A 15680-nucleotide genomic window follows, 5' to 3' on the forward strand; every position below is an offset into this window, starting at 1 on the left:
ACTCTGGAGTCACAGAGAGTTAGATACAACTTAAAAAAATGACTTCACAACAGCAATAAACAGCAGTAAAGAGAAGCATAAAAAAGTAAATGGGAACAGGCAGACATAAGAAACTAAAGCAAGATTAAATTAACATTATTATGTGAAGAGCTAAAAAGTTTTTTGCACATGTGGATCCTTTTCCTATTTTTTGGATCTCTTTGGAATACAGACCCAGTAGAGACATTGCTGAATCAAAATTTGCAGTTTGATAGCTCTTTGAATATCTAGTTTCAAATTGTTCTCCAAAATGGTTGCATCAGTTCACAACTCTACCATCAATGTATGTGTCCCAGTTTTTCCACATCTCCTCTAACATTTATCAGTATCTTTTCCTTTTATCTTAGCCAATCTGAGAGGTATGTAGTGGTATCTCAAGAGTTATCTTAATTTGTATTTCTCTGATGAATAGTGATTTAAAATATTTTTTCATATGGCTAGAAATTGTTTTAATGTCATCGTCTGAAAATTGTTCATATCCTTTGACCATTTGTCAATTGGAGAGTAGCTTGTATTCTTATAAATTTGAGTCAGTTCTCTATATATTTTAGAAATGAAGTCTTTATCAGAATCCTTGCATGTAAAAAATTTCCCCCCCAGTGTTCTGCTTCCCTTTTAATCTTGGCTGCATTGGTTTTGTTTATACAAAAACTTTTAAATTTAATATAATCAAAATTAGGCATTTTGTGATTCATAATGTTTAATTCTTCTTTGGTCATAAATTCCTTCTCTACAGATTTGAGACATAGGCTATTCCTTATTCTCCTAATTTGCTTATACTATCATCCTTCCTATCTAAATCATGAACTCATTTTGACCTTATCTTGGTACAGGGTATTTGATGTTGGTCATCGCCTAGTTTCTGCCATACTATTTTTCAATTCTAAATTTTAAGTAGAGTTGTTTTCCTCAATTAGCTTTTGTACTTTCTTTTCTGTTTGACTAATTAATTGTACTTTTTGTTTATTTTTTTTTAATAATAGCTTTTCATTTTCAAAATACATATATAGTTTTTTTTCCCCCCCTGAGGCTGGGGTTAAGTGACTTGCCCAGGATCACACAGCTAGGAAGTGTTAAGTATATGAGACCATATTTGAACTCGGGTCCTCCTGAATTCAAGGCTGGTGCTCTATCCACTGCGCCACCTCGCTGCCCCACATATATAGTTTTTAATATTTACTCTTGTTCCAAATTTTTCTCCCTTTCTTCTTCCCACCCATAATATATTTCCACATTTATCATGCTGTACAAAATAAAAAATCAGATCCAAAAGAAAAAAAAAAAAGAAAGAAAGAAAAAAAAGGGCAAGCAAACAACAAGAAGCATGTTGTGATCCACATTCAGTCCCTACAATCCTGTTTTTGGATGCAGATGGCTCTCTCTATTCCAAGTTTGTTAGAATTGGACTGAATTACCTCATTGTTGAAAAGAGTCATATCCATCAGAATTGATCATCACGTAATCTTGTTGTTGCTACTATGTACAATGTTCTTTTGTTCTACTCACTTTCTTTAAGTCTCTCCAGGCTTTTCTGAAATCATTCTGCTGATATAGAATAATAATATTCCATAACATTCATATATTATAACTTATTCAGCCATTCTGATGGGCATCCACTAGATTTCTAGTTACTTGCCTCTACAAAAAGGGCTGCTACCTAATTTTACTTTTTAACTAGTTGTTTTCATCAGTGGACTTTTGTATGTCCTTTTCCATTTGGCCATTTCTACTTTTTAAACAGTTTTCTTTTTTCCATGGTATTGACATTTTTTTCATAATCCTGCTTCATCACTTTCATTTCTTTTCCCAATTTTTCTTTTAACTCTCTTATATGCTTTTTAAGCTCCTTTTTGAGTTCTTTCTGGGCTGAGATAATTTTCCATTTTTCTTTCAGGTTTTGCCCATGAGTGTTTTGACATTGTTGACCTCTTCTGAGTTTGTATCTTGGTCTTCCCTGTTAATGTAATAACTTCCTGTGGTCAGAATCTTTTTTTTTTGCTAATCTGTTTTTGCATTTTCCCTTTCTTTTAAATTTGTACTCTGTTCCCCAGGTGAAAGGAACCCTATTTCAAGGTTCTTGTGTGTGCCAAAGGCTGCAGGTCCCAGCTTTTACCTGATGATACATTGCTGTTGCTCTGAGGCCCCTGGAGTTCCCTCGTGTTGATGCTGTGCTAAGGGGGTTGTCTGAGTGGTGACTGACTCTGCTAGAGGTCATTGGGGTCTGTCAGTTTACCTGAGGCAAAGCTGGTATAGGAGTGGTATTCAGTATGTGCTGAGCTGCATTTCCCCAGGGATACACTGAAGCATGTGTTGATCTGGCTCCTATAAGTTGCCTGTTTATCCTGGGCTAAACTGAATCATTTTAATGGTTCTGAGGGCCCATTCTGAGTCTCCCCATTCCCCTGATTATACTGAGGCAAGTGGAGGGTTCTGGTGTTGGCATTTGACTATTCTACCACACTGAGGTTCAAGATATACCACTGGCTTACTGGGATAGGCATATTGCTGTCTTGCTGGAATGCTTCCTGTCTTGGACTTCATTCCATTTCACCTGAATGAGACAGCTTTCCTTCCTGTCTTCCAGGTTTCTTGGGCTTAAAGATTTCACCTTATATTTTTTTTGGCTCTGTTGTTCTAGGATTTGTTTTGCAGTGCTATTTTATGTCTTTTTGGAAGTGAATGTGGAATAGTTATAGTGCTTTACTGCTTACTTCAACCATCTTGACTCCTGGAAGTTTCCTTCTTGTTAAATTCTACTTCTGTAGACATTCAAATGCATTAAGCTGCTGGAATCCCTTATCTAGGCAAATCTGCTTGAGTTTGTTATAGGTTACAAAGCTTTTTAAAAAACTGCAACTTTATTCACTGTGCACCTAATTGTGTTTAGGATGGATTTTGGATTTTGCTTAAGTAGAAAAATGAGCTTTAGCTGATTACTCATCATTTCCACAGTGGTAAAGCACTTCACTGTAAGTAAAACTTTGTAAAATCCCTTAAAAATTATTTTTTAAATGTCTGTTAACATATAACGTAAAATTCATTTAAAAACTAAACAGATTTGGGATGCTTCTGAGTTTCTTGAATCATGGATTTAGAAACATTGCTTTTGTTAAACTCAAAAATAGATGGTTCCTCTTCTTAAAATTAAAGTGCAGATTCTTCAAAGACCTTGTTAAAAAAAACACCCTGTAACATAATGTAACTGAATATTAAAAAATCTGATTTTTATAAGAAAACAAAGGATTTCTGATAGAGATACAATTTTATTTGTCTTTGGAACAAAAGTGAATAATTCTTATCTTGTGTTTTCTCTGTAGAGCAGCTACTGGTTGGATTGAAAGACAAAGATACAATTGTCCGATGGTCTGCAGCAAAAGGGTATGTTTCTTGTGATGTTCCTGAAATCAATAGATGAATCTTATAATTTTCATAGATCTCTCCAGAATATAAAATTTTATTTTTTGAGTTTTTATATTTATTGGATGATAAACTAAACCATTTTACTCTCTCAACTAATGTTTGACAACTTTAATAATTAGGTTAAGGATAAAGAGAGTTGTTTACCTATTTAGAGTCAGTGATTAAAATATTTGTTTTAAAGTTGTAAGTTTCTAGTATTAAAACTTCTAAAATTGAAACTATGTCTAGGCAGAACCCAAAATCTGTATACAAAGTTTTCTTAAGTACTTTCTCAACTTTCCTTATAACTTTCTTCTCTTCCTTTATAGCATGTACATTTCTTCACTTGGTTTCCTAGTGCATTAAGTCTACTTATTAATTTATGGTGCCTGATGGTATTTCATTCAGGCCTTACTTTTTCAAGCAATGGTCACTGGTTTGAACATATAATTATGTATTGTCAACACTAGCACTAAGCTAGCTGTCATTGTGAAAAGGATCTGAGGATCAACTTAAACAAAGGTTAATTAGTATTACCTGGGAAACTAGATATATGCTGTTTGCATTTTATTTTTTTAATTCTAAAGAACAAATCTGTAATTGTAAATGATTATATATTAATGACAAGTCAATGGGAAAGATACTCTTTTCTTAGGGGTGGGGCTTCCTGATGCTCTTCAAACCATTTCATATATTCAAGCTCTAAAAAATATTGGACAAACCTGTTCTCTTCAGTTGCAGTAGTGTCCGAATAGGTACATTCCCAGTTGGATATAAATGCATGATGCACTTAGGCATAGTATTGACATGTGCTAATGACATCCCTGCTTTCTTCCTTCATAGTTGTTGGAACTACAGTATCATATATGTAGAGCTACAAGGGATCTTAGAAATGGATCTAGAGTCTTACTTGTTTCTCCTCATTGATTAGAAGGACCACCCTAAGTTATGCCACTTTCTTGTACATCAAATGTTTAATTGGTGATGCTACAACAAATCACATTTCACAAACCCTACAAGTACAGTCTTGCATTGTTTGATTTGATGATACAGTCTTATAGTCATACATACAACAATGACCTTTCATAGTGATAAATGATAAAGGCATGTCTGAAATAATAAAAAATGGAAACCAAAAGCTTCTGTTCAGAAATAACTTCTGTGGTTTTGACCAAGATGAAAGAAATCAAAACTTACCTCGAGAAAACTGTTACAATGCTGTGGTCGGAATACCAGCATACTTCAGTATTCTCAATATCAGTTCACAAATGATGTTGAAACTGTTGGGGATTTCCAAGCTTATGGTGTGTGAGACCAGGATGAAGTAAAAAAATTTACTCAATTTCAAAGTAAAAAGTAAAAGTATTTTAAGTCACCCGAGAGAGCTCTGTGGACAAGAACTCCCAGATGGGATTAGAGAGTTCTGTCTGTTCTGCCCACTTTGGTAACAGTCAGAGTACTTAGTTATATGATCAGAGTTAGGTCTTGAGGGCTTTTGAGACAATAGAGAAGTGTTGGGTTTGAATATGCTTCAGTAAAGTTATAGAAAGTTTGATTAGTGATAGTTCAAATCTATAGAAAGCTTAAGTGGTGGTACTTAACATTAATTCAGTTCTATTGAAAGTTAAGTAGTAGTACTTAGCTTTAGTTCAGCTCTATAGAAAACTTAGGTAGTATCAGCTGAACTCTATAGAAAGGTTAATTAGTGGTACATAACAGAGGTGGGGTCAGACTGGCTTCTAGGTCGATATAAGGTTAAGGTGACTTCTGGGGTCTCCCACCTCAGTTTCCCTTGTCAAAACTGTCCCTGGTATGTATGTGCTCCAAATCATTAAGCGCAAACTACTTTTTGCCATTGTTTATAGTAGCTTAGACAACAAGGTTGGTGCCAAAAGAAAGGTATTGATCTTCAACATTAGAAATGACATTTTTCATATCTCCATTACCTTTGAAAATGACATTTTTGAAGTCAAGTCCATACCTGGGAACACCCACTTCAGTGATAACTACACAGTCATTTCATTGCAGAGTTCAAGTGAAAGTACAAGAAGGAAATTAATGATAAGAAGTCTATGTACTATCTGCACTCTGCTTGTGAAGCACATTCTTTTTCAGTCCCTAGGCAAATCAGTATTGAGATTGATTATCTCTATGAAGCTATACTCTGTTACCTGTGCTTATTTTGAACAGCTGAATCTGGACCTCCTCCTTTGTTAAAGACCATGAATTCTATTTTGTAAGGCTAAACTAGATTAGTTACAGATTCATTGGTTGTTCTTTTCACATCTTCACTTATTAGAGACTTCTTTAAGGAGTTAAAACAATTCTGATGAAGCTGTTGCTTATGGTACTACTATCTGTGCTGCCATCTTGCTTAAAGATAAATTTGAGAAAGTTTAGGACTTGCTGCTAGTCAATGTCACTTCTCTTTTCCTGGGTATTGAAACTGTTGGTGGAGTTATCACAGCTTTGATGAAATGGAGTACCAACATCCCTACTAAGCAGACTGACTTTTGTCACCTATTCAGACAACCAAACTTCTCACTTTGTTTAGGTTAGAGAACAATAACAAATGATAACCTGTTTAGCAAGTTTGAGTTAATAGAAATTCCCCCTGCCTTCTGGGTGTCCTTTTTACAGAAGTAACATTTGACATTGATGCAAATGCAACTTTAGTGTCTTTATTATGGATAAATGAATAGGCAAGGAGAATAAGATCACAGAGTTCAGTGACAAAAGTTGCTTAAGCAATGAAAACAATGAGTATATAGTCCAGGAAGAATACATGGCTGAAGGTAAGAAACAAGGGATCTTCCAAGAACTTATTTGAATCTTATACTTTCAAAATGAGGTATTCAGATAAGGATGAGAAACTGCAAGGCAGAATTGGTAATGAAGACACGCAGAAACTAGAAAAATGTAACAAAATAATAAACTAAATAGATAAGAATCTTGAAAGGAAGAATTTGAGCAGCAGCAGAAAGAAATGGAGGTCATTGCTAAGCTGTACCAGAATTAGGGGCCTGGTACATTCCTAGATGGTGAAACAGCAGAAATGGTTGACTAAATGTACTAGGAGAGAGCATTTAACACGGCTTTATAAAAATTTGTAACCAAGGCAGAGGCAATTTAACAGCATTTCAGCTACTTTGTAAATCTGGACTTTCTGGTATACAAAGAAAGAGAGGTGAAGACTGTTGTTGCAGTTTTTCAATATTGTAAACAATTGGAAATGCATTTCTGGGAACAAAATAGATTTAAAATTGGTTATATTTTAAAAAAAAATCAGTTTAGTCCATAAGTGAGGGAAGTTAGGCTATGAGAAGTTGATTTGCCCAAAATCATACATTGGAAGAGTTTGTCATCAGTGTTCAACTGACTTTTGAATGTTAATGATGAATTTAAGTCATTCAGTCTGAAACAAGTAAGTTTTTTTTTATTTGTTATTAAAAGAAAACTACAGGAGCCAAAGTCAGCATATAAACATAGTGGGTTCTTTAGTCTCCCCTCCCTCCTTCCCTCCCTTTCTGTCTCCTTCCCTCCTTCCCTCCCTCCTTTCCTTCTTGAATATACCTCCTGAAGTTGTTATAATTTCTATCTTTTACATTGATAGATTTTAGAATGACATGTTTTATGTTTTTGAAATTGGGCAAAAAACTCCCCACAAACATATTATTTGGTCAAGGTGAAATTTTTAATTGATGGTGTTTCACAGTTTCACATTTTCAAAGGAAATCATTATAATTGTGTGTGTATATATATTTGTGTGTGTGCATATATATTTTTTTCGTGTGTAGTTGTGTGTGTGTGTGTGTGTATATAAATATATATATATATATGTATTTTTTTTTTCTCGTACAGAATTGGGAGAATAACCGGAAGGCTACCAAAAGAATTAGCAGATGATGTTGTTGGTTCAGTATTAGACTGTTTCAGGTATGTGAAGAAATCAAAATGAAATTATTTTTTCTTTGCAATCATTCTTGTAATGTAGTTGATTCTCTTCCCTGTGGCATTTAGGTTCAGTTACCTGATGTACTCTTTTAAAAAATTAATTTAATTTTATATTTAAATTTAGCCTTCTCCCTGTTGCTTCCCCTTTCACAATTTGCAAAAGCAAGAAAAAAAAAACCCTGTTACAAACTAGTGTGGCAAGTAAAGAAAATTCTTGCAATGAACATGTCTATAAAAATCTAGTTCATTCTGCACTTTAAGTTCATCATCTCTATCAAGATATGGGTAATATTTCAGTTGGAATTTTAGTTGGTCATTGTGTTCATCAGAATTTCCAGACCTCTTAAAGTTTGTTGTCTTTACAGTGCTATTGGTATCATATGCATTTTTCTCTTGGTTCTGCCTGCTTCAATTCTGCATCATTTTATATGTCTTCCTAAGCTCGTTGAAAACATTCCCTTCATTGTATCTTATAGCACAATATTATTCCATCACTTCATTTACCACAACTAGTTCAGCCATTCTCCACTAATGGACATTTCCTCAGTTTCTGATTCTTTACTGCATGGAAAAAAAATGCTATCAGTATTTTTGTATGTGTGGGTTGTTACCCTCATTCTTTGATCTCTTTGAGGGTATAATTCTAGTAGCAAAATTGCTGGATCAAAATATGCACAGTTTAATAGCTTTTAAACTATTTTGTATTGTCTTCATTATCTAATAGAGGCCATTATCTGATATAGATCATAATATAAACCCTATAAGAATAACTAGTAGTAACACATTTATAGAATACTTTAAGCTTTGTTGTCAGATAAGTAATATAAGATTATTACCCTCATTTTACAGATGAGGAGCCTATAAATCAGGTTAATTCACATCTAGTAAATGTGTGAGTTCATCATCCTTTCTTATACATGCTTCCTCACATAGAATTTATAGTTGAACAATAGGAGCATAGAATAATTTCGTGTTTTTGTAATGCTTTAAAAAAGTCAAAGGAATTAAATGAATGATAGTAAGTCATTTTGAATGTCTTCAAAGATAGAATGCTGATTAGAATGGGATTTTTAACATAAAATATGCACTGGCTTCAGTTTAATAGACATTTATTAAATGCCTCCTATTTTATTTGCAGGTCACTGTTAATATGCTAGCCTTTCCTTTTCTGAAATTGTGGTTCAAAACCTGATATGTTCATGTGAACTTAATTTTAATGAATTGTTGTGTATTAGTTTTTAGGTAATATTGGAGCATTTATAGAGATTTCTGTATGGTTGTGAGACAAATTGTCATAGAGTTGAGAAATTTAGAGAATACTGTCTTTGATAACATGTTTGTTTTTTTTTTAAATCTCAATTTTGTTATATATTTTTGGAATTTTTTTCCTGAAAAGAATATCTTCCATAGTTGTGGTAGCAGATAAGCTTCAATTCAGCTATTTCAGTTTTAACTTGTTCTACTTCTAGAATTGTAATAATGAATGGTCATTGCATCTTGGGAAAACTGTGTTGTCAGCATATTAGGATGCTTAAATGCTTGTTAGTCAAAAAAGACAGTATGTATGAGGTAAATATGAGGCAAAGTAATGTGTTCTCTCTTAAATATATTTCATCTTGGACTTAGCTCAATCATGCCCACTGACAATTTAAGGATTGCATTAACAATATGTCAAATATTGGTTGCCCTTCTTAGGACAACACCAAACTTATGGTGGATATATCCTGTTACAAAATATATTGCAATACATTGATGAAACTCTTTTGGGAGGATTGTCTTGTGGGCACTTAGATTTAATTGGGTAACAGTAAAATTAGTTTTGTTTATCTTTCACTATATGTAAAGAAAATTGAATGTATTGTATAAGGAACAAATTTGTTGTTTCTTTTATGTATGAAAATAATATAGTGATTTATCAGTTATTATTGTTCAGTCATGTCTGACTTTTTGTGACCCTAAGGTCCATATTATGCCAGGCTCTTCTATCCTCCATGATCTTTCAAAGTTCTGAAGAAATTTCAAATTCATATTTATTGTTTCCATATATTATCTATCCATCTTATACTTTGCCATTCTATTTTTGTCTTCCATCTTTCCCAGTATCAGGGTCTTTTCATATGAATCCAGTTTTCTTACCTTGTGGTCAAAATATTTAAGTTTTAGCTTTTAGTATTTGATCTTCTGATGAATATCCTGAATTAATTTCTTTACATATTGATTGAGTTGATATCTTTGCTGTCCAAAAAAGTCTCAAAAGTCTTCTCTAGCACCACAGGTCAAAAGGGTCAGTTCTGCGGTTTTATGTATCTGTAGTTGAGCTTCTTTTGACTTTGGCCCAGTTGCTTCATTAGTACTAGAGCTATTTGTAATTAATTGTTCTTTGCTCTTCCTCAGTAACATATTGAATACCTCTAATCTCAGGGTCTCAACTTCCTATGTCATGTTTTCTTATTTTAGTGCTGTCCATTGGCTTTTCTTATCAGAGATATTGCAGTGGTTTGTCATTTCCTTCTTAAGTAGGCAATGCCTTTTCTAGTAATGGGATGAAAAATTGTTTGATTTATCCATATTTTTTCTTTCAAAGTACACTCCCTTGGCATATGTTTTTCAGGGCTCACTATTATTGTCAATTGACTATTGTAATAAGTTTAGCCTTCTCCAGGCTAGTTTTATAAGTTTTTTTTGAGATTGAAATGAAGTGAATTACTTACAGACAGTTAACACATATATAGCTATAGCAAAGGAAAAATATTGTAACAATTAATATCGGGAAGATTCTGGGAAGATGGCAGAGTAGGTCAGTAAATTTCAAGGTCTCCAGATTTCCTCTACAAACTGAAAAAATTTGTTTCTCAGAATGAATATGGACTGGTGAAAAATCAAGAAAACTTGGAGTAGAATAGGGGTCCTCCAAAAAAAAAAATTTGAAGAAAGATTAACCAGTGTGTAATGCAAATACCTCCAGGCTAATTCTATAGAAACAGCAAGTGGGGCTAGCTGGGTTTGGCTAGAGCCTCAGCAGGAACCACAGAAATTTTCACCTCCTAGACTGTGTGTGTACAGTTGAAAGTCTGCAGGAAGACTGAGGGAACCTCTGCTAATCAGGATAACTAGACCTAACTATGCTACAGAGGTGTGCTCCTGGGTAAGAAGGAACCAGCATACATGGTGAGTGCAAAGGCAAGTGGGTTAGAGATGGTGCGTGTTGTGATCACTTGCCAGGAAGATGGAGCTTTTGATTTGAGGTTCTAAGTCAGAGGGAGAGCTGATGTAAAGGCAGAGAGGCACCATCCCCCAACTCCACAATTAGAGGTGCTTACACTAATACTTCTCATTAAAAAAAAAAAAAAATGAACTGGCAAAAAAGAAGCAACCCAACCATAATAACTTAACCAACTAGGAAAGGAGATGCAGTCTTAAAGGCAAAAATAACTCTTTGAAAATTAGAATTGGGCAAGGGGAAGCCAGTGAAGCTGTAAAAGACCAAGAAATAACAAAACAGGATATAAGGAATGAAAAAACAGAATGTGAAATATCTCATAAGAAAAGCAACAGATCTGAAGAAAAGATGAAGAAGAGAAAATATAAGAATAATTGAACTACCAGAAAGCTGTAACCAAAAAAAGAACCTTGACACAAAAAATGCAAGAAATAATCAAAAAAATTGTCTTGGAGTGATATAACATGAGGAGAAAGTAAAAATAGAAAAAATCCACCCATCACTACCTCCAAGAGATCCTTTATTTAGAAGGATTTAGAAACTACCAGATTAAAGAGAAAATTTTGCAAGAAACAAGAAAAAACAATTTATGCTGAAGCTACAATTAGAATTGTACAGGACTTCTCAGCAGCTCTAATAAAAGACTACAGATCCTGGCAAGTCAAAAGAATTAGGCCTATAGCCAAAAATATTGTATCTAGCAAAATTATCCATAATATTTAAAGAAAAATAAAAGACATTCAAATAATTTGCAGGTTTTCAGGATTTTCTTTCAACCAAACCTGTGAACTCAATAGAAAATTTAACATATAAGAGCCAATATCAAAGATTGACTTCAATGAACTTCATTAACATGGAGAAATTGTTTATGTTTTTTACATGGAAATGTAAACTATATGTTTAAGATTGACATCAGAAATTGGGTAGCTCAAGATCAAAATGGGTCCATGATTTAGGCATAAAGAATGAAATCATAAATAAATTAGAGGAACATAGGATAGTTTACCTCTCAGACTTGTGGAGGAGGAAGGAATTTGTGACCAAAGGAGAACTAGAGATCATTATTGATCACAAAATAGAAAATTTTGATTACATCAAATTAAAAAGTTTTTGTACAAACAAAATTAATGCAAACAAGATTAGAGGGAAGTAACAAACTGGGAAAACATTTTTATAGTTAAAGGTTCTAATAAAGGTCTCATTTCCAAAATTATAGAGAACTGACTCTAATTTATAAGAAATCAAGCCATTCTCCAATTGATAAATGGTCAAAGGATATGAACAGACAATTTTCAGATGATGAAGTTGAAACTATTTCCACTCATGTGAAAGAGTGTTCCAAATCACTATTGATCAGAGAAATGCAAATTAAGACAACTCTGAGATACCACTACACACCTGTCAGATTGGCTAAGATGACAGGAAAAAATAATGATGAATGTTGGAGGGGATGTGGGAAAACTAGGACACTGACGCATTGTTGGTGGAGTTGTGAAAGAATTCAACCATTCTGGAGAGCAATCTGGAATTATGCCCAAAAAGTTATCAAACTGTGCATACCCTTTGATCCAGCAGTGCTACTACTGGGCTTATATCCCAAGGAAATACTAAAGAAGGGAAAGGGACCTGTATGTGCCAAAATGTTTGTGGCAGCCCTTTTTGTAGTGGCTAGAAACTGGAAAATGAATGGATGCCCATCAATTAGAAAATGGTTGAGTAAATTGTGGTATATGAATATTATGGAATATTATTGTTCTGTAAGAAATGACCGGCAGGATGAATACAAAGAGGCTTGGAGAGACTTACATGGACTGATGCTGAGTGAAACGAGCAGAACTAGGAAATCAAGAGTACACTTCAATAACAATACTGTATGAAGATATATTCTGATGGAAGTGGATATCTTCAACAAAGAGAAGATCTAATTCAGTTCCAATTGATCAATGATGGACAGAATCAGCTACCCTCAGAGAAGGAACATTGTGAAATGAGTGTAAACTGTTTGCATTTTTGTTTTTCTTCCCAGGTTATTTTTACCTTCAGAATCCAATTCTTCCTGTGCAACAAGAAATTCGGTTCTGCACACATATATTGTATCTAGGATATACTATAACATATCTAACATGCATAAGACTGCCTGCCATTTAGGGGAAGGGGTAGAGGGAAAGAAGGGATAATTCAGAATAGAAGTGAGTGCAAGGGATAATGTTGTAAAAAAAATTATCTATGCATATGTACTGTCATAAAAAAGTTATAATTATAAAATTAATAATAAAAAAAGAAATTGGATAGCTCAAAAGAATGATTGGGGCACTGTTGAGTGCTACTCTAAAATGTAGAACTGTCTAGGAAAAGATAAATATAGTAATTATATTATAGAAATGAAGTGCAGAGGAAGAACTGATAGAGAGGTATTATTTTCTTTCCCTCTACCCCCAATTAGAAAATGAGCAATTTGATTTAGTTATATATGTGTAGTCTCACAAAACATACTTCCCCATTAGCCATTTTTAAAAAGAAATGTTTTTTTCATAAGAAAATACAGACACCCCCCCAAAAAAAAATCCAAGAAAAATAGTTATTTTTTAAAAAAGTATGCTTTTATTTGCATTCAGACTTCATCAGTTCTTTTTCTGGAAGTGCATGGCATTTTCTGTTAGGATTACTAAGTAAGAACTCAGGTTGTCTGGACAGTGACAAGGTGAGAATTCAGGTTTTCTGGATAGTTACAAGGTGAGAACTCAGGTTGACTTGATAGAGGGGGCAAGCTCATTGGCTGGGGTGGTTCTTCCCAGAAGCCCTTGCATTATCCCACGCCCATTCTCTGGGAGGATAAAAAGAGACAGCAATGGGCGCAGAGGGCAGATCGGCCTGGAGAAGGATAAGAGCTGGAGGAGATTCAGAGCCAGGATTCAAGAGAAAGACTCTGCATTGCATCAGGCTTGACGGGGCTCTCTGCAGGAAGGGAAGTCACTTCTAAAGACAAGAGTTAACAGCAACTGCCTGGAGACAACGCTTCGTTACAGGAAGAAGAATCTGTCGGAGAGATTTTAGTAGACACAGCAGATCTCTTCCCAGAGAGCGATCCAGCAGCTTCTAGAGACGACAGCTCGTTACAATTTGGCGCCCAATGTGGGGCAAGGACTTTTGCTTATCCTGACAAGAAGAGCTAGACCAGACCTTCGCAATTTGGTGCCCGAACAGGGACAGACACGGTCCTGATTCCAGTAGAAAAGCCTCCCATCCAGATCTCAGTCTCTCTGACCCAGAACCGTGAGTAAAGAGGAAACTTTGTTAAAGATTAAGTGAGTGTGCTAATAGATAAATAAGGAACTTAACTTGTTAAGGGCTAAACCAAGAATCTCTTATAGTGAAATGGGGCAAACACCTTCTGTTCAAGGAAAATGTTTAGAGAGCATCATCAAGGTTATGAAAAGCCAAGGATTGATTATAATTTTAGAGGAGATTACTGAACTTTTAAGAACTGTGAAGGTCATATACCCTTCTTTCTCTCTGGAAGAAGAATTGGATCCAGATGAGTGGAAATTAGTAGGAGAGCAATTAGGTGAACACTACAATTACCTTTGTGACATTTTACCCTTTGGTTCCAGACCAAACTCAGTTTCCAAAGATACAATTCATACCTACAATTTAATCCAAATGGCTTTAAAAAATGTTATTCTAAAGGAAGAGATGAAGGAACAAAATGTGGAAGTGTCAACTAAACTAGGTGAAAAGGATGAATCAGATAACAATGAAGTTAAGTACAATTCTGAGCAACAGGAGCACCTCCCATCTCCTCCCTCAATTAACCCTTCAGAGGTGGAGGAAGAAGGAGGAGGGGAAGAGACAGAAACTCAAACAGAATCTCCTGTGAAGCAGCCTAAGCCTATGACAAGATTAGAAAAAGCATTGGTTAAAGCTAAGAGAGAAGGACAGGATATAAGTGATTTTATACATGCATATCCTGTGATTGAAAATATTGACTCTGTAGGTAAAAAAAGGAGAAGATATGCACCTTTAGATTTGAATAAAATTAAGGATTTGAAAAAAGGTTGTACCCTTTATGGGGCTACATCAGCTTATGTTAAAATGTTACTAGATGGTTTGTCTTATGAAGTCCTAACCCCGAATGATTGGAAATCCATAGCAAGGACATGTCTGGAACCTGGAGAAAATTTATTATGGCTTGCGGAATTTCATGAATTATGTAAAATTCAAGTCAGATGCAATTTGGAAATAGGAGTTAACACACAATTCACTTTTGAGCACTTGGCTGGTGAAGGTCGGTATGGAGAGAATTCAGAACAGACTGATTATACCATGACAATATATGAACAAATTGCTAAGGCTGCAATAAAAGCTTGGGGTGTCCTTCCTGGACAGAAAGATCGTGGAGAGGCTTTCACTAAAATACAGCAAGGTCCCAATGAACCTTTTGCAGATTTTGTGGGACGTTTGCAAACTGCTGTCAAAAGAACTATTGGAGAAAATTCAGCTACAGAAATAATGACCAGACATCTGGCTAAGGAAAATGCCAATGAGATTTGCAAAAGAATTATATGGGGATTAGACAAAGATGCTCCTTTAGAGGAGATCATAAGACGCTGTGCTACAGTGGGAACAAATGCTTTTTACACCCGGACAATGATGAATGTGGAAAGACAGGGTCCCTCCTGGCAAGGGCCTTCTAGAGAAACTCGGAGATGTTTTCAATGTGGAAAAATTGGACATCTAAGAGCTCAGTGTAGATATGGAGATACAGTGAGAAGACAGGGTGAGAGAAGACCTAAAACCCCATGTCCAAAATACAACAGAGGACTCCATTGGGCATCAGAGTGTAGAATAATTCAGGGAAATGGGATGAGGGGCCCAGGTCCAGGGCCCCAGGCAAAAAAGACTTGGGGCATGATGGCAGCTGATGTTGCACCTAAAGAGCCTTTAGAAGGCCAGGACTCTGATTTAATCAATCAGCAGAAAAGCAATCACATGGTAGAAAGGGATTACCTGATAAGTGAGCCAAAAGGCAATCAGGTTGCAAAAATGGATTACACTTGGGGAGAATACA

General features: G+C 35.0%; 1 protein-coding gene across 4 annotated transcripts in view; it reads left to right on the plus strand.

The window, feature by feature from the left end:
- Window positions 1–15680, plus strand: part of TBCD (tubulin folding cofactor D) — a 436500-nt gene that overhangs the window by 88530 nt on the left and 332290 nt on the right. For all 4 annotated transcript variants that reach the window (XM_074264992.1, XM_074264995.1, XM_074264993.1 and 1 more), the window contains exons 12-13: window positions 3357–3417; window positions 7300–7374. In XM_074264992.1, coding sequence (XP_074121093.1) covers window positions 3357–3417; window positions 7300–7374 — 136 coding nt within the window. The remainder of the gene's footprint in view (window positions 1–3356; window positions 3418–7299; window positions 7375–15680) is intronic.

This window comes from Sminthopsis crassicaudata, chromosome 4 (assembly GCF_048593235.1).
Source record: "Sminthopsis crassicaudata isolate SCR6 chromosome 4, ASM4859323v1, whole genome shotgun sequence".
In the NCBI taxonomy this organism is placed as follows: domain Eukaryota; kingdom Metazoa; phylum Chordata; class Mammalia; order Dasyuromorphia; family Dasyuridae; genus Sminthopsis; species Sminthopsis crassicaudata.